Source organism: Eleginops maclovinus, chromosome 6, assembly GCF_036324505.1.
Source record: "Eleginops maclovinus isolate JMC-PN-2008 ecotype Puerto Natales chromosome 6, JC_Emac_rtc_rv5, whole genome shotgun sequence".
NCBI lineage: Eukaryota > Metazoa > Chordata > Actinopteri > Perciformes > Eleginopidae > Eleginops > Eleginops maclovinus.
The window spans coordinates 11068394-11088002 of record NC_086354.1 but is presented as its reverse complement, the minus strand read 5'-3'; the positions used below and the strand labels follow the sequence as shown (position 1 = coordinate 11088002).

The 19609-nt window shown below is 39.6% G+C and overlaps 2 protein-coding genes across 3 annotated transcripts in view; both read right to left on the bottom strand.

Annotated features, from left to right (window-relative positions):
- Window positions 1-847: 847 nt before the first annotated feature.
- On the bottom strand, window positions 848-17800 carry LOC134866165 (homer protein homolog 3-like). Of its 2 annotated transcripts, none has more exons than XM_063886161.1 (11): window positions 17670-17800; window positions 14804-15276; window positions 14643-14691; window positions 11043-11199; window positions 9404-9535; window positions 9128-9232; window positions 7564-7697; window positions 5522-5678; window positions 3300-3407; window positions 3106-3186; window positions 848-2338 (listed from the first exon to the last, which is right to left on the bottom strand). In XM_063886161.1, exons 3-11 carry the CDS (start codon window positions 14663-14665, stop codon window positions 2153-2155), a joined length of 1083 nt encoding a protein of 360 aa, XP_063742231.1. In that variant the 5' UTR covers window positions 14666-14691; window positions 14804-15276; window positions 17670-17800; the 3' UTR covers window positions 848-2152. The 2 variants fall into 2 exon arrangements, with proteins under 2 accessions (XP_063742231.1, XP_063742232.1); XM_063886162.1 differs by having other exon boundaries at window positions 7564-7676.
- Window positions 15823-19609, bottom strand: part of LOC134866164 (regulator of nonsense transcripts 1-like) — a 17346-nt gene continuing 13559 nt past the window's right edge. Inside the window, exons 22-24 of the mRNA XM_063886160.1 lie at window positions 19199-19467; window positions 18805-18924; window positions 15823-18000 (exon numbers count right to left, since the gene is read on the bottom strand). Of these exons, the coding sequence (XP_063742230.1) occupies window positions 18808-18924; window positions 19199-19467 (386 nt within the window). The 3' untranslated portion in view covers window positions 15823-18000; window positions 18805-18807. The remainder of the gene's footprint in view (window positions 18001-18804; window positions 18925-19198; window positions 19468-19609) is intronic.

The following is a 19609-nucleotide window of genomic DNA, read 5'->3' as shown; positions in this document are numbered from 1 at the left end:
GCCTCCACACTGGCCATTCCCCTGGCCGGGTAAAGTCAAACTGTTCTGGCGGTCCAAACTTGGCCATCTTAGTTCTTTCGGCGTTCAGTCCGTAACTTCTGACACCATGTCACGATACGCACACACTGTGTCACTTATCGTGTAGTTTATTAGGGCTTTGGATTAACACGTTACAAACTGCATTGCGGAGCTAACTCACGCGTGTCTCTATAACTTGTTCCACTGTACAGCCGAGACCGGAACCACGTCACTGCGTAATATAACTGATAACGTTCATACCATCATTACATTACACTGATATTGGCTGAAGAAAAATGTACAAACTCTGGCCTAACCATGTAATCACAGTGTTGATATGTTGGTAGAGTTTAAGTACACAGTAAACCATTAAGGTATTTTGAACTTAGATATAAAATGTAGCTATAGGTAGACTTAAAAAAAGTGACTCTTTCATGTTGTGTGTTTATAACACAGAACAAAAAGGTATAACATTAAAACATGTTGGTGAGAGTGACAGGATGATGATGTTTTTCTCCTCTCATTCTCAGATGCTCCGTACATTTACATCCATATGCCATCAAACCTCAAGACACCAATGAAGTCACACCGTAAAAGAAGCTGAAATAAACAGTTGGGCTGTATATTGTCAATAAAATATTTTGACAAGCAATGATTAATAGATTGTTTTCTTACTTACAGTTACAGAAGATTTTTCAGTTTTTTGAGATTGTGTCAAATCAAATTCCGTCCAAATGAATCGGTACAATTTCACTATCATGAATAAATGAAATGGCCTACAAAGGAAAACAACTGTTAACGCAACACATAGTAGAATAATATGACCGGATGACTGCATTCTTTGTTTTTATTTTCAAAACATCATGATCAGCTCAAATTTTGAGACACAGCTGGCGTTAATATCAACATCTATTCTTGTATTGCAAACAATAAGGCTTGAAAACAATAATACAAACAGAGCATTTTGGACAATGTTAAACAATACAGTCTGTGTGATAAAACACTCTGTGAGTAGACATTGTATTTTTAAATAAATTCACTTTAAACACAGTACTGCCACACCCAGGGTGTGAGGCATCCTGTCCACAGCTTAAGGTAATGTGCTGAGAAGTGAGAGAAGGCAGAAAATGTCTCTTAAATGTCTCTGTGTGTCTATTGTTACTAAGTCAGTAGTTGGTTGCACAGGATGATTATTTAAACAGGACCAGTTAAACTTATTATTACTAAACAATGACTTATTCCTTGTCTTTACTTAATATCACAATTGATTTAAGTCATGGGGAAAAGTCTCATTTATCCTAAGTGTAATTACGTATTGCATCATATCTACTTACAGGTAACATATCTTAGACTTAAAGGTTTCCTAAGAGTTGAAATGATGATGTGATAAAGGACCCGCTGCTGATAGATCGATTCATCTGCTGCAAACATTTTATCTTTGGCGTCCATATCCAGATTCCATGCTTGACGTTAAGTTGTGCCCTACCAAAATTTGAAACACTATGAGCACACTTATTTTTCTGACCTTAAAAAATATGTCATTGCTTATTCTTGCAGGAAAAGTTCTTATCTAGAATCACTCAGCTTTCACATAAAACAACGTTAAAGCTGCTATTTTAAAGCGAGACCATACACATATTTATCTCAGCACAATTCATTATTATAATATATGCAGGCAAACCTCTTAATAGTCATTTTGTCTTGTTCCCTTTTTTGTTTGAATTCACTTATTGGCCTTAATGGTTGGAAAGATGTTTAAATATTACCTGTCAGTTGAAAAAATAACCAAGGCCTCTTATTTATAATAACACTGCTTCGCCACTTGTTGTACGAAAGTCATACTTATGAAAAACTACAAGCACCAATTCTTAATAAATGTCTAGCGGCGTTAAGCACTTACCTTAAAGTTGGTTTATTGCATTGAACGTGACCCTTGAAAGCAACATGAAGCATTACATTACATTGGACAAGCAAACCGTGTCTGCGCTTCTCCCTCCTGCAGCCGAGGAGCCGCCCGTGTTTGAGGGACCAGCTCCATCTTGTTTTGTTTCCTCCCCGCTGCATTGGTCGCGACAAATTTAACCCTGTTAACTGTTTCTTTTTTCCTCTTTCTTGGGTTGGATTTTCTCCCCCCTTATTTGTCGATGAGTTTAACCAGGCTCTGGCGAAGGTCATTGAGGTCAAAGATCTTGATGTCCAGGATTTCGATGGCCCTCTGGATTTCCGACTCCATGCGATCCCGTTCCTCCAGAGAGTTACTCAGGGTCTGCTCGGTGTTCTGGATGCGGCGCTCCATCTCTGCGTTACGCATCTCTGTCTCCTGCAGAGAACAGGAAGCTTTTGTAATTTTGAGGCCAGACAAAACAGGGATTTGGGCTATTTGGTCTTGAAAGAATACAAGATGAGGCATATATTTTGTTTTATTTTGTCTATTTGATTAGTAGATCCCTTCTTAATTGACCAAAAACAAGGATTATATAATGCCTCATGGTTGTATTGATACAGTTGTTTACACTTCTCACCTGTAGTGTATTGCAAAGTGTATGGATTTTCCCAAAACATATATTTAAAGGCAATTTTCTAAAAATTATGTTTTCTTTTCTCATACTCTGAGCCAGAAATCTTCACTTCACTTTAAAACATTCATAGACCATACTTTCGGTTTCAGTCCTATTCGTAAGATTTTAACTGAGGGTTTATTTGTATATGTTTCATAGCCTAATATACTGTACATTTTGTTCTTCAAAAATCGTTTTCTGAACAGTTGGTACATCATTTTCTGATTCATGGAGTTATACAAAGAGTAATAAAATAAAAATGTCATCAGAATGAAACTTTGGATAAAGACTTTGACCAATTCTTTATCCAATGTTCAGGTTAATATTTTTGATTTTGATGTATTCAAATGACCACATATACCATAATGCCTTTAAAATACAAGTGATAAAACATGTCTTAATATAAGTAATCATCTAGGGGAGTTTCATCCACCCTTTTGTCCCCTTAACTGCTGATTACTTCACTTTTACTCAACAATATGTATGTTATTGAAAAAGCATACCACTGTCATAATAATGTCCCTCCTACCCGTAATCTGTGAATGGCCTCGTCCCTGTCGTGCTCCAGGTCGTGGTACTCTACTTTCTTGTTTTGCAAAATGTGGATTTCCTGGAAAAGATTTCAAAGGTAGTTTGAGTAGATTATTCTTCCATCAACGCAGTTATCACAGCTGGTCGCCTCTAACCCCGGCTGATGATAATAATGGAGCCATAAGCACAGACCTGGTCTTTGGCCTTCAGCAGGGCCTCCAGCTCCTCCAGGGACTGGGTCAGCTCGTCCTTCAGCAGGTCGCTGGGGCCATGGCCCCCATGGGCTTCCATCTCAGCCAACTTACAAAAAAACATATTAAACCATGTTCAGCTTGTGGGAAAAGGGTTTACACAAATATATTTGATATATAAATATGAATAATTATAACTTTTAAAATCAGAGGTAGGGTTATGGTTGTAATACCAAGCTTTGCTGTATTTGCTCCAAATTATGAAATAGTTAACCTTTCGTATTTTGGGAAAAAAAAACCTAAAAAACACATTTTCTTTTACTATTATTTAACTGATTTTTAAAATTCTTATTTAAATTGTTATGATTCATTTTGTTGCTGTTTCTTTTAACCACACTGGCTGTTTGATATCCTGTACTAAATAAAATGTATTTTTTGATAAAAATATTAGTGTACTGTATTTCTATTATTCTGTAAAGTTTTTTTAAGAAGGTTTCAGTGATTTGTGCTTTCAGTTTTATCAGCACGTGATTCTTTTTTTTCAATTGGTATCTACAGTACAGATGTAAACATGCACATTAACTACAATTTATCGGGTAAACAGCACTGAAACCCTCAATGCTTTGTCACCAGGGCCTCGAGAATCAGAAAAAAAGAACACAGGGACAACCTCTTAAACCGCCTCTGTGTCTGACAGAGACAGGCTGGATTATTTTTGAACCATGTATGGTCGGGACTAGAAGAAGCGGTAGAAAGAAGAAAAAAAGGAAGAACCGAGTAGATGCCAGCTCCCTCTGGTGATTTTTCATTTTTTCCTAACTGGGGCATTGAAAGTAGGATATTGCTGGCCTACAAACCCCTCTCCCTCCCTCACCACCCCAGAGACGTGAACCATTTTCAGCCACCTGGTCCCCTTCCTCAGATAGAGAGAACAAGCTCGGTCCAAAAGAGACAGAGACGGATCTCACTCGTTTGAAATCATTTGATCATGTGGATCAAAAAAGAGAAAACTATTTCTTGGTGAAATACCACATGAGTGGGGGAGAATTAAAGAGGTAGTGATCGATACTGTAGAGCTGGGCTATAATGGAAAGGGATCATGGTATTAAAGCCTTGAATCAGAGAGGTTTGAAATTGTCCGCCTGAGGCAAAGTCACATTCCCAGAGGTATCAGCTACCAGCAAATGTGTACCTTTTATTGATGAGTGAGGAGGGAGCAGGCATCTGCATTCATTGGAACCTGAGAGGTAAACCAAGTGTTAAAGCCTCCCGAGGCGCGGGGAATTTACACCAAACTCCCTGGTGGTGAAATGCAACATGACCTTGTGCATGGTGAACCAATTCAACCGGCAGGGAACATCTTGATTAAAGGAGGGAGAACGCCTGCAGTTGTTTCATAGAATGATGAAGTGTGTTACCAGCCGCCTGACCAACTTGTCCTTTTTTTTATTTTGCAGAAAAAGTGGTTACACAACCAATGAAAAGAAGTGACAAGCCAATCAAAAGCATGACCTCTCTGGGAGAGACTCTGTCATTACAGAATGTCAGAGTCCTGTCAGCATCACCTCTTGTTTGTATCGATGCTTTACTTTACTCCTGCCTCACAGATACAGCATGGATGTGACCTGGACCATCAGATTCTCTGTAGGTTACCACAGAATGAACAAGGCACATGCAGCTACAAGAGAGCATGCTTATTTCTTAGTTAATCTGTAATGATTGGTCAACTAATAGAGAAGTAAAGAAATATTTAGAAAAAACAATTTATTCCTTGTATTTCTTAATGCAAAATTGTCAGGAATGCTGTTTTGAGCCTCTCAGATATGGAGCTTCGCTGATTTGCTCGGGTTCATATCATATTAAACTGAATATATTGAAATGTAAAATATATACATTTAATGACATAAACCCTGACTTTGAAGGACTATGATGGACCTTTTATAACTGTTTTCTGCCATTTTATAGAACGTAATTGATAGTTGCTGACCTACTTTTAAGTCTTTGGCTCAAGAATGCATTAAGTGTTGTTGTACCTGATTTAACTGCAGTGGTGTTTTATCTCTGAACAGATCTGTTTCAGCCCTCACCTCTATAATTCATGATATAAGTAAAGTTTAATCTCCCTCAATTAATATACTTATTATAGGTGCTGTTTCAATGTTCAGTGTAAGTACACTTAAAGAGAGCAACCCAAAGTGGCTGTGTACCTGATTAGAGGCTCACCTGCTCTCTGAGTCTGTCCGTCTCCTCCTGATACGCTGCCAGCTGTTTCTTCCACTGCTCCACGTTAGCATTAGCCTCATGCAGCGCGGCCACCAGTTTGGTGTTGCTGTCCTGCAGAGTGAAGAGCTCGGCTTCCAGGTTCATCTCACAGATCGACCTAAAAAACAAACATCACGAAACTGTGAACCAGGTAATCATGGTTCATGTAATACTGTGTAAATAAGCCTTGTGATAATATAGCTTAAAACTAGGTCTTGATGTAGAACACCGCCATATTGAAACACACTGATGTGATAGGAAGAAAAAAGGTTGGCCTGGTTAACAGAAGCAGAGTTAAGAAATCTATACCAAGCACTCATATTGCACAGACTGCAGGTCTTAACAAAGCCAAAATGCAAACAAAAAAAGGACACTTTCCCTACGATATTCCTCTAAATATAAATCATCTTCATCATAAGACTGAATGTGACAGTTAGAGGCTTTTTTTTACAGAAATAAGAGTTGAGACATGTCCTTATAAATTATATTGTCAAATTGAATTGACATTTTTAGCAGTGAACAAAGAAGAAGAAAAACTTGTCATTGAAGATGGATGTGAAAGGAAAATGGTATAATACAGTCTTCTTTTGTGTAATTATTCAAATTTTTTTCCTGTACAATTCTGTTAAATGGTTTTAGATAAAAATCTGTGGCTAAAAATCAAAGTCTTACTTGGCACAGCTTTTAATAATGTATTGTGTTCAAATATGTGGCACACCTATTGTAATCTATTCCTAAATTATTCATTACATTTTATCAATCCTTTTCTTTACAAACTGCAGAAAAGATCAGTCATGTTCTCGTTTCATCCTTTATCCTTCGCCTTTGTTCGTTCCCTTGACATCTAGAAGCTTGAGTTTGTCCCATGGCAACAGTTTACCATGGCAACCACTGAGGAGCTGTTTTTCTATCGTAGTAACTGGACTGTAGAAAATAAAAGCACTGTGGGTGGCTCAAACCGACTTATGGGGGGGATGTTAACAAGCCTTACTCTGTGTAACATACGTGTCAACAGGGGCCCCTTCATTCCCTCAAAAGCTTCACAGATCTAAAGACGTCAAACTCTAATCAACCCTTGAAATTAAAAACCATGTTGATAATAAGAGACCGGAGTTTAAAGGGAATGCATAACATGCTCGAGTGCAATGAATTGTATTGATTAAAGGGGCCCTATAACGCTCAGTTTCATTTTCAGGTTTTATATTTGTATTCGTGCCTCTACTGTGACATGTTCTCATGCTTTAATGCTCAAAAAGCTCTTTATTTTTCTCATATTCCCTATTCACCTCTTTTCACCGTCTGTCTGAAACCAGAGCCATGTTTCCTCTGATCGGTTAGCTGCGCAGCTCTGATGTGATTGGGCGAGCGTTTAGAGGTGTACTACCCTTTAACCTATCACGTACAATGTGTTGGAGCGCTAGCTAATAGAAGCTTGAGTGTTACAAAGTGATTTGATTATTTTAGGGAAGTAAACAAAGGAGTCAAATCGAGGCGTTTCAGGCGCTGTACCCTGCCAAAAAAAAAACTATATACCGGTAAGACAGTACAGTAAAGAGAAACCCCCAAAAAGCATAATAGGGCCTTTTAAATTACATCTGTAGCAACTGTATTTAAGCTGATGTGTGCCAAAGCATCTCATGGAATGTGGTATAACTTCATGTATGTGACTAAAATACCATATGAAACTGATAATGCTGCAGTGGTATCTTAATTGTTTCCGGAGCTGTAGATGGAACTGTGTGCTAAGGTTTGTTTTGTAAAACTATGTCTGTTGAAAAAAGGAAAAGAAAATTCAAGGTTTGTTCGATGCATGTTTGTGGACACTGGATCAAATGTGTTCTTTCTAATCACAAAAACACCAAATTGAAACTAGATTTGAACTGAAGGTGAGATTGGTGTGACTCAGAAACAGGGTAATAACGTTTTTTGTGATCTGCTCAGTTTCCACTGTGTGTGTGTGTGTGTTGTGTGTGTGTGTGTGTGTGTGTGTGTTACTCAGTTACCCTTCAGAGAGCATCTTCTTAATGCGCTCCTTCTCGGAGGACAGGGTGATGTCTGCACTCTGGCTGCGGAACAGCTTGTCCTCTGGTCCGTTCACACACATCACCGGTGGAGACTGGAGTTCGTCCGAGAGGTCCTGAGAAACACATCAGTAAATGCACTCTACTGATAACACACACAGCATCACGGCACAGGGCTGCAGCTCATCAACAAACCCAGAGAGAAGACTACTTCTTTCATCAGAACTAATTCCAGATCTTCAGCACAATTACTTTTTTGTCCTATCTTGATGGCTGTTGATTTGAGCTGTTTATTAAGAAAGTTATGTTTTCTATTTTAGTCTGATTACAAAATGGCAAGAGCTTTGTCTACTTTATTATGTATATGGTATAATGGTAGTTTGATCCATTATAGAGTATTTTCACTTGTATATAATTGTTATTGCTTATTCTATAGATGATTGTTTAGAGTTGTATAGATCTAGTGTGAAACGTGTTGTTTAGCTGCTAAAGTAATGGGTAGGTGAAAAGGTGTGTGACAGTTGGTGGGTAGAGTCTATTAGCACAGTTTTTATATAAAAAATGATGCACTAGCTTAATATTGTTAAATGTGTAGGTTTATGTTCATTTTTGAAAATCATATAAACATACATGATAAATATATATCTCTTTCTACTGTGATATGTATATATTTAGTGCTTTTGTTTTTCTGTGTGCTTACATATCTTTCTACCATAACAGCAAGTATAAATACATTCAAAATACAAGTAAGACAGGAAAGCAAAATGAAAGATTTTCAAAGTTGATTTGCACAAATATTTCCTTTTGCTTCATTGTCTGTTTTGTATTGTGTCACAAAAATGTTTTTCAAGAGTCAGAAGACAAAACAACAACAACAACAGACTCACCTGTGAGAACTACAGAGGAAATCCAAAGGAGGAAAAGAAACAGACAAAGAAACATGTCATCACAAAGCTCTCTGTACATGAACAGTTATGCAGCTCAGGGCTACTTAGCAAGAATGTAGCACAAATAATCGCAGTCGGCGAATGAGTTGATAAAGACATGGAGCGAGCGACATCACTTGGGATCTGTTCAGCCGTAGAATTAAAAAGGAAATGGGCATGTTTCTCATGACCAAGCAGATGTAACTGATGGGTAATTATTCTCTATTGATCAAAAAGCCCTGAGCTGACTGAAGTTTCATCATTACCGTTTTTGAGTGTGAGGCTTCTCATAGCAATGCGGTGCACGGCTGAGCAGCATGGGATAATTTTACCACCGTCCTAGTTTCCCTCTCTTTCCTCTGAGACAACTGACCCAGCTCCTCTCGCTCCTTTCTCTCTTTGCATCCCTCCTATGACTCAATAACAGCGGCCCTGTCTAATACCTGAAATGCTGCATTCTCCTAACCTTGGCCAGTGCTCATAGTGACTCTTCAATCTTAAAACTAGCAAAGCAGATACATCACAGGAAGTTTCGATGGAACATGACAACCTATTTACCTCTGCCTGATACCTGCAGAGGCTTGCTTCATTTTTAATGTTCAAGTTTTCTTTCCCCTCACCTGAGGAGCAGCGATGGAAAGCGCAGTGTTGGCCAGTTCTTTGTCCTGCGACTTTTCTCTCGCCAGTCGAGCTGCATCTTTCACCTCCTTAAACTTCTCTGAGAACTTTTCCAAAGAGAGTGATAAAGTGATTAAACAGTTCAGGTAATGAAACATTTATAATGCAGCACTCATTAGCCTGAGTAAAGTGATCAAGGAGGTTTTTAAAAAATAAAGAAGATAAGCATTTCATTAGTTTTAATCAGTGATTTGACCTCTGTTGACGTTGAGCTTTACCTGGTGCAGCTGTTGCTCTGTAGCGAAACCCAGACCGTACACAGTGTTCGCCCTGCTGTCCGCCCACTGACCGAACTTCTGGGACGTCTTGGTAAACGACATGCTGGGTGTGACCGAGCAGTTGATGATCGCCTGTAGAAGCAGAGATAACAAAGATGATCATCCCTGCAGGTGAGGCTATGTAGGTCAGCAGCAGATCCAAAAATCCAGACTCATTTTGAGCTAAGAGAGCATATCTTTTATTACCTTCCTTTTTTTACACGACATTTACATTTTCCGGGCCTTGAATATACCTTACTCTCATCCTAGGACTATATATAAACCGTATATGTCCCTGTACCACTTGAGGATCTATGGAATCACACAAGTAAGGTGCAAAGCAAATATAAAATACTAATTTAACTTTACCATACTCTATGCTTTACTCAAAGATGAGCACAACTATACAGTGTGTAATTCTATAGTTTGCTTCATAGATTGAAGTTGGTGAAAAACACAAGACACAACCTCTTATTGTTCCAAGCAGATTCAGAGCACAAGCACATTTGAATCAGATTTATGACAAAGCAGTAATGGTTAAAACGAGCACATCCAACAAGTTCTCCTCATTCACCCCCATGGCATATAAAAAAAAACATTAGACCGGATCTATTTATAAATCTTTTTACGTCATCTGAAACCTTACAATAATGGATTTTAAATCCCACAATTGGAGGGCAATAACAGATTAGGGGTTACGCTTTCTCTTTCTCCTCTCTTCTCCAACAAATGATTAGATGAACTGGTCTATTTCCTGCGCTGACATGTTTGACATAACATGTTGGACGGTGGAGCGGAGAGATTATTGTGGAGCCAGACACAAGTCCTGGCAGGATTGGGCTGGTGACCGACAAACAGCCCCCCCCCACCGCAAAGCCTTCTGGGAGTCAGAAATGTGGGTCAGACCTGAGGTGCTAAGAAGAAATCAGATAGACCCGACCCGACCCCTCGTTGATGTGGCCCCTCCCTCCTAATCTAAATCCACAGGGTTGCCAGAAAGGCGCTCCAGCTGCTGATTTGTTGACGCCCACTGTGGCTTATGTCACTCTATATTTCTTAGCCTTAAAGATTTGTATGGTGGGAGCACCGCTCTTGACGAGGAAAACGAATGTGAAGCTGGTTTGTTTGACCTGTGACCGTTAGTACAAATACTGAATAGCCTCTTGTGTTGCCAAGGACACCATCTTCAGTGCAATCAAACAAAATAACACTACTAGGAGAAAACCAATCGGTTGTTTTTATAACATGAAAAATTCACATCTTAGCCCTGGATATTAAATCTACTGGAATGATATACAGCCGCGGAAAAAATTAAGAGACCACTCCCATTTTTTCTTAAATCTTTATCTCTACATGTATGGCAGTCATTCCAGTGTTTGTTGGATTCCAAAACAGAGAAGAATTGCCAGTAGTTTATAGAATACAATACAAAAATAAAATAAAACCATTTAACTATTAGTACCTATAAAAAATAAAACGAGAAGCTGATAATGCTGAAGTGGTCTCTTAATTTTTCCGGGGCTGTATATTTGTGGGTTAAATATAATTAGTTTAATTGGTTTTATTCACATTTAAGCCACATTATGAGCATTTCCCTCACCTTGGTCCCGCCCACGCTGATGATGCGGTAGACGTTACGGTGGGCATCATAGAAGAAAGACACGGTGACGGCATGTTTGCTGGCCGGGATCCAGTTCCTCTTGGTGGCGGGGTCGATCTGGAATACATGTGCCCGGGAACTGAAGATTGGCTGCTCCCTTGAGGGGGAAGCACAGCGATGGTGATGAGAAAATTGTTTCTGTATATGGAAATGTCACAGAGCAAAATGCTGGACATTCTAAAATCATAAAAATAGGTCAAATGTCTTTGCATGGACTAGGATGTGTTTTTACTCATGTTTTCTGTAATAAAAAACCTTGAATTGTCCTCCATTAAACCCCTTAAATTGTTCTCCATTTAAACACTAAAATTGTCCTCCATTAAATCACTTAAAGAGAGCCCTCCATTACATCCAATTATCATACGAATGTTTCAAGTGTGTCTCTTTTATGTTTAAAACAAGATCCTTCACTATATTCATAACTCCACTTCTCCATCTGCCATCCAGGGACAGATGCTGGCTTTCTCCCACACAGTTCACTGCGTCATTAGCCATACAGGGCTGAGACTTAGCTGGCAAATGATGTTGACTCAAAACGCTCTGAACCCTCTATCGAGTCAGTCACCCTCCACCCTCTGCTCTGCTCCTGCCAGAGATGTATCCTGGATACGAGGTAAATATATCAAAGCAACAAAGTCCCTGGTGTTGGGAGTCGGTCCAGCCAGTCATGTGGTGTGAAGAGCATGACTGCTAGAGGTCTTTCTCTCTTCTAACTCCTTTGTTCCTCAAGTTACTATTTAGATCAACGCAAAGGCAAAAACAAATGAAGACAAAACAACTATTTAACCGCCAACAACAGCCACATAACTCTGGGAGGCTTCACTTTGGCACAGCAGTACTTTGTGGTAAATGCTAACGTCAGCATGTTAAACTTCTCGGGTTCACAATGCTCCCAGGTTGATGTGTACCAGGAGCGATGTTTATCATGTCCACCAACACTGCCAACACTGGCTTATGAGCACTTAAAACACAAAAAAATGAGGCTGATTTGATCCGTTTGATAGGAATTAGGTCATAAACCAAACTATAAGAAAAATGTTACCTCCTGGTGGAAAAAAGGGGAACATTTAGGGGATCCCCAAAGTCAGTTGGATACATTCTCAGGACTAGAAATGTCTGTGCCAAAAATCATGGCAGATCTGATAGTTCCTGAGAAATTTCAATCTGAATTAAAGTGGAGAATCAGCCAATCGACCAACATTGCTATGCCTAGAGGCACAGCACTTATGTGGCTAACAACATCAATAGCTAAAAAAAACTGACAAAAATGTCAATGTGACATTAGCACAAAGACCGGACTGACCATCACAAATATGACACACAGAGGGCTCTTTACATACAGGGCTGAGATGTCTTCTCTTAATGTATTTAAAATGACACTTTTGATAGAGACAATATCGACAGTGATTTTTAGAAATAAAATAAATCATGCTTCGGTTGACCAGTCTCATATTCACTGTTGTCTCCATCTCTTCTAAAAAGGTGCAAAGTTAGAATAAAAAATAATTAAAACCAGGACACTTCTTTTTGGTGCACCGTTATACGTTGCAAGCTGTTCCCAATAGAATTATTTTTTGGCCAGTCATTTTACATTTATATCTGACCCCATTAGTGACACACAAATCCAATAACGTTCTCTTTGTGTTTCTCGACGCAGGGAGATCAAGGTAAAATGAAATGTTTTTTAGTCTCCTACTTGCACGTTTTTCAAGACGTGTCTGTAACGCTCTTCATATGAATCATGTCATTTTGATAGCTGACCCAGTCCTGTCTGATAATAAAAACTGTACTTCTCACCTCACAGTAATCCTCCCTGTGTCAACCATTTTCCAACTAACCATTAACCATTTTGTACAGAGTCAGCAAACCCTGACTATAGTGGTTTTACATACTGACATGGTTGATTTATTGTTAACATGTGTATGAAATTCCACGAGGGATATGTCATGTAAAAGAACAGACACTTAAAAAACCGAGCAACCCTTCATTTAGTGTAATCATCAGTTATAATGATGAGTATTTTCTCATTATATTTGTTAAGTCCGTTAAACGTCACCAAATGATAACTAAATGCTGATTACAGTTTTCTGCAAAATGCTGTTTTTGACCAAGGAGCTGTCAAAAGATATTCAGTTTATCATCATATAAGACAAAGACAAGCAGCTTATCCTAAGTCATAGTCATGTCATAACTGTACATCACTTAATCAGTAAAACTTTGACCATCCCTTAAACAATAGTTACCAGTTGGGTCAACCCCTTTGTCCTTAAACAACACAAAAGACGCACATTAAGATGAAAATCTCTAAATGAAGCGCTCCCAAAGGGCAGTGGAGAAAGGCTTCACACTCTAAACATCAAGTTATCCCATCAGGCTTTGAGCTTGCTTCAGGTCTGGTGTCTGATGGGATGCACCAGAACTACATGTTCAGCTTTACACCAACCAGGAATCAAACCTGCAACCTCCACATTGGATGTTATACTATCAAGTCTGAACAGAGGATTGCTGTGTGTGTGTGTGTGTGTGTGTGTGTGTGTGTGTGTGTGTGTGTGTGTGTGTGTGTGTGTGTGTGTCAACACTTGCTCCTTCCTGTGTGTGAAATTGGTGTTGCAACACTATGGTGGTGTAAAAATAAAAACTGTGTGTGAGCTCATGTTTCTCTAGATGTTTTCTGCTCACTGGTCAGCCCCAACACATCTGGATGATGTTCAGTCATTCCACCTTCATCCTCAGCAGACGGATGTGGCCTTCAAGGCTTACAGGGGGTCTCTAAGCATAACAAAGCCTGGCAGTGATTGAATGGGGGTTGTGGCTTCCTCTCATGATGAACAACTCTAATTCCTACCGCAATCTGCTTTGCTGGGTCTCTCCTGTCACCGTCTGATCTGCTCTATCTAAATCTTTTCAACACAGATGTTGTACATTAGGAACGGTTTCTAAATGTAGGCATTTAGCCCCAACCCCCCCAGTCTAAAGAATGGAAGTGAAAGAAAAAAAGTTTGTGGCAGATCACAGATGTCCCACTACAGATTAATACATACCTTTGTTATAAGCCATTCATATTTAACGGAAACAAACAGAAGTTTCACATTATGAGTCAATAAATTAACAGTTTTAATCATTATTGCCCTGCGACGATCCTCTGTGTAAACACTCCTTGGTCATTCCTCACTTATAACTGCAATAAAAGCATCTTAAGTAGGGTCATTACTGAGAATTATGGGTCAAATAATATGAAGACTCTTGGGCGATATAATAACACAGAAGATTATGGTTTTCATTTAACAGATTTATGAAAAGCCCCAGCTGAATCTGTTTAGTTAAGAAACCCCAGCCTTGCTTTACATGCACTGCAATAAATAATGCTTTGAGGTGATGCAAGTTTCCTCAATCTTTGGTCTAATAATACAATATTTCTGAATAATGAGCATTATCTTTATTATTCGAGTTTAGACAAATTTCCCCTTTTTCTAAAATCAAGAAAAAAAAATCTGGCAACCTAAAGACATCAAATGTAGTGTGGGACAAGCTTGTTCTTACCTTTCTCTGTGGTGAGGAAACATCTTAAAAGGTGGCTGTGGCTTCTTTTCTACACAGGAGAGTTGCATTTTCAATTAAACCACGTTTGAAATATATACATAATAGGCAAACTCTTTGTTTTTAAAATGTAATTTAAAATCAAATGAAATACGCAAACTTACCCCATTTCGGTGTAGACCCCTGGTGAGTCTTTGTTTTATCTCACAATAATTCCGCACTGCTGTCCCAGTCTGCTCTTTCTTTCAGTCTGAGCTGCCAGATGCTTTATTCTCCAGGGGGAGGCTTCACCGCAAAGCGCCGCACACAGGCTGCTGCAGCCCGCAAAGTGTCCGTGCCGTCCGGTCCAGACCACCGGCGTTCACTGTTCACCTCTGCCGAGCCCGAGGAGTCACAACCCGGCGGAGGCAGAGCTGCTGACCCCAGCGACTGAAGTTACTGCGTTCCGGTGATTATCCATCTTCCGTTGTAGAGGAAACAGGCTTTTTCTGTGTCTGCCCTCCTGAGTGTTGATCAGGTCTCTCCTCTTTGTAGTTGTACAAGCTTTCTTCCAGCCGGCTGCACGCATTCAACAGTGGGACTCCGCCGACGGTAGAGTACCACCTGCTGGCTCCACAGGCTCCGAGCACCGCTACAGCTGCAGGAGGCAGGGAAACTGTGTCAACCTGCCTGCAGCCAATGAGCCTGCATGTGCATTCTGCAAACCGGATCTTATAGTCTACTTGGCGCTGCCAGTTTTAAGGCTTAATGAAATATAGTCCCGGAGGAAAGTCATGACCTAAAAATACGTCCATTTAGGAGTAGGGCCTAAAGCTGTAATAAAATGTATTTTTGAAACTGCAAATTCGGATTTAAGAGAGCCTACATTGTAATGAGTTAGTCTGCTAATTTCTATAAAGAAAATGTATAGCCTACCTCCGCCACCAGTAAAATGTACATCCATTTCTGTCGGAAGTGTTATCACCTCATCATTTTATCCTATTAGACGTGTGTACAATTGTCATAATCAGTGTCTGCATTCTTGAGTTATATATATTTTGAGAGGTCACCTTTCTCTTTAACCACCATATTCAAATAAATTAATCCTCGAGTCTAAGTAAACTTTTGTGCCACAGTTGAAGATATACAGATGCCTATTACTGGTATAGAGGCATTAAAACAGAACTACAACAGCGAAGTCAAGTTGAAGCAACAAAGAAAGAAGGACATTTTAATCTTCAAAGAATACCACCAGGAGAATCTTAGTGAGCATTATTGTAAAAACACCATGAGTGGGCAGAAATACAAAATGGTCCAAACACAAAACTTCATTTTTAGTTCCGTCCTTAACAGCAATTAGCCAAACAAATTACTTCCTTCAAGTACATAAGAGGGAAAAATGCTTCAACTACCGTAAATGTATTGGTAAGTGTTCGAGCGGGAATTGTTGTTTTAATTCATTAAAAGAAATGCATGAGAATCTTTATAGGGTGCATCTAGCTTGTAATGCTGATCTTATCCATATAGGCTGTGAAATAAATTAAGAGTTATCTAATCTACAGATGATATATACAAAGGGTGAATAAATAAGTATTATTGCAATAAAAATCACAGCTGAAGTTGGCCAAAAGAGTTGGTTTGTTATTATAGATATATAATACTGTACTGACGACATGAAACTAAACTTAACACACCTAAAAAAATGAGAAAGTCGCTATAACAAGCTTTATGGAAACATCTAAAGCATGTGAAATAAGACCTAACAACACATGCAGAGCTCTGAATCTAAGACACAAAGTTCACTAATGTTTTCTGAAGTTATACAACAAACTAGCTAAACATGGTGCACTACTATATGTGACAGTTTTACAGATTTCTATTAGTTCAACACTTAAGGAAAACAAAGGACAAAAACAATAGGGGAAGACAACAAAGTTAAGGTTTTGTCATTGTGTCTTGATAATTTAAAGAGGTCCAAATTCCATATTTTACAGTGCACGTTCAACATTTAACTTTGCTAATCTGTTGGCATTTCAAAATGCTTAATTTCTCTTACCAGTCTGACATGGTGAAAACTATGATCACGTTTCTTTTCAACACATTTGTTTTAAGATCTGGAATTGAAAGTTTCACTCAACCTTGGTACAGAGTAGTTATATCAGGTACTCAATAGGTATGAAAACAGAAGATCATACTTTCTTTTTTTTTTATGAAATGTGATTTCTTTTCAGAAATAATCTCAATGATTTGGCTTTTTTGATGCCTTTAGCTATACAGCTCAATATGACACCTGTCTGCAAGCTTAAGTTGCTTCAGGGTCAGCAGGAAAGGATGACAGCTTCATTCAGTCACAAGTTATGGTGTTCACTCTCACTCTTTTAACACTACTTGAAAGATACATTTAGAAGAGCAAAAACAAAATTGTCTCCCTATTCAGATGTTAGGAGCCTCCGATCTGGAGACAAAGATGTTTTTGATTTTACGTTTATATCTGTAAGAGCTAAATCCACCACTTGTTCCTCGCAGACCGCCTCGAGAAAGCCCTGCCTTGAAAGACGGCCACTACACTAGCTTACATCACTGAATACCTTAATGAGAACAGCTTTTATTTTAGAAAACTTTCCAACTCAAAGCTGAGAAAGAAAAGTGAATGATCCGTTGTTAAGTAATCCTCAAATTTCATTTGAACTCTTTGAGGCACGACAAGCACTTTCACTTGAGAAGCCATACAGAGTTTTCACTCTCTTCTCTTTGAATGCTTAGATGTTATACATTTAGAGCCTCAATTCAAGCTTTGAGTTTAAAAAAGTTGCCATAACAACTGCTTCAAGAGCTCTGGCCCCTTTTGTCTTCTCTCTCTCCAAGCTACAAAAGATGTCCTGCTGAGTTAGCTTGGAGGACATTGGTGCGAGACACTTTTTCTCCATCTTTCTCAGCTTTTGGAGCAAGATTCCCAACTTCTACTGCCTGAAGATCCCAGAGGGTTCAGGGACTCGTGAGGGACAAGATGACACAGTCACCCCCCATTCCCACCTCCGGAATCGTTCGTACCTTCTCCTTCCTTGACCTGTGGAAGGTCTTGCTTCTCCGACTGCGTTGCTCCGACAACGACAGCGCTCTCCTTCGCCATGTCCTTGCGTGTGAGCAGCAGTGCCTTCTCTCCTCGTCTCTTGCTCGCTTCCTGTCCAGCTCTACTCCCATGTTTGCTCTCACACTTGTGATTGGTTGGTTTCTCACGGTCTCTCTCCTGTTACTTTCACACAGTGGTGCTTCGGTTGTAGCAGTGGAAAACGGGTATCCATGTTTGTTCTTTTTTGTTTCTACCCAGATTTAAAATACCATTGAACTAAGCTTCACACAGGCCTAGCTCTTTACCAGCAACCTGTCAGACAAATACAGAATACATAAACAAGTTAATAGTTGTTTCAAGAAATATTCAGTTGTCATTTAAGAAATAAACCGATAAACCCTTTATTTAAAAGAAAGTCAATACCAATCGCATCCCAAAAGCTGGAGTTAGCGGGCAGTTAGCTTAGCACACAGACTGAAATCTGGGGAAAGCTAGCTAGTAAAAGTTAAAAAATACGGTAACGCATACCAGTTATCTACATGTTATGTCTCATACTGTGTATTAGATATATACTATTTTTTTGTCGGGTGCAGTAACTTCTTAAGAGTCTTCACAGTGAAGCTGCCAACAACCAAAGAAACTCCAGCAAGTTACTGATCTCTGCCAAGAAATAGTCTGGCACTTATCCCCCCCATCATTCAGCAACAGTTGTTTTTACACTTTTTGTACAGATTTAAGTGGCAATGGATAACTCCCCCTGCCACCTAGTGTTTCCAAGTAAACATTTTGTTTGGCGCTGCTGGCACAAAGACAACCATATTGTGATGTTTGCAGCAACACAGGACTCACTGCTTCAAAACTTCATTTTATCGGGACCCTGTGGCAGACCGAAATGCATAGTGAAAGCGAGGATTATATAGAACCAATTTAGACCATGATGGTGTCATTATTTCATAGACAATACATTGTGTAATCAACATTTACTTCTTTTTGACAAGTCAAGCTAAAACTTGACTATTGACTCCTTAACTCTAATGAAGTGAACTGGCTCTTTTTCCAAAATATAAATCATTTCATTGAGTCATCTTAGTTTTAGTCCACAGTGGAATTACTTACAGTCTAGTACTGGGACAGTCCAGTCACACCGTGTTGGTAGGCCCGCTCCCCCTGGTAGGTGGAGTCCTGGGACAACGCCACATCAATCTGGGATTTGAACTCGTCTCCAAGGTAACTGTCCTATAATGGGAAAAAACAAAAAGTAAAAAAAGCCCAGTCAACGCCTTCATTACTTTCCAGGCAGAAAAGCAGCAAGTGGTTTGGACAAGATGAAGACGTCTTTGCTTGAAGGGGAAACCTGGACACACACTTGGAATATATGTGCTAACAGACCCGGCGTTACTACAGAAAACTGGCTTCAGAACGTGCACGTACTTAGCCCTTCATAAATCTCCTAAATGCTGAGTATATAATTGAGAAGTTTTCACAATAGATGGCAGTTCAGTGATCGAACCTGTGAGAGTTCAGGCTGCGAGAGCCCAGGCTGGCTCATCTGAGACGGCTGGCTCATGTTGATGTAGCCCTGCGTCAGCGGCCCCTGGGAGAACGACTGGGAGCCCAGGTCCTGGCTGGCCTGGCTGCCGCTCATGTGTCCTCCATGCCGGTCTGCTCCTCCATTCCCTCCGTTGTGGTTCCCCATGTTGCCGCGGTTTCTTTGACGGCCACCTCGATTCCCGCCTCCTCCTCCACCGCCTGCTTTGCCTTTCATTCCTCCACCACGACCTGGAGGCAGGATATTTGTGTTATAAGATTCAAGATTCAAGAAGATTCAAGAAGCTTTATTTATCCCGAGGGAAATTGAGGAATAAGTGCTTAATACCACTGTTAACTGAACTAAACAAGCATGCCACACTTAGCAACAGTT

Coding starts and splice junctions, on each gene's coding strand:
- LOC134866165 (XM_063886161.1), bottom strand. CDS start 14,665: ATGTTTCCTCACCACAGAGAAAG. Junction 9,536..11,042: donor TCAGCGTGGGCGGGACCAAG/GTGAGGGAAATG, acceptor CTGCTTCTACAG/GCGATCATCAACTGCTCGGT. Junction 7,698..9,127: donor TTTCCATCGCTGCTCCTCAG/GTGAGGGGAAAG, acceptor TGTGTTTCTCAG/GACCTCTCGGACGAACTCCA.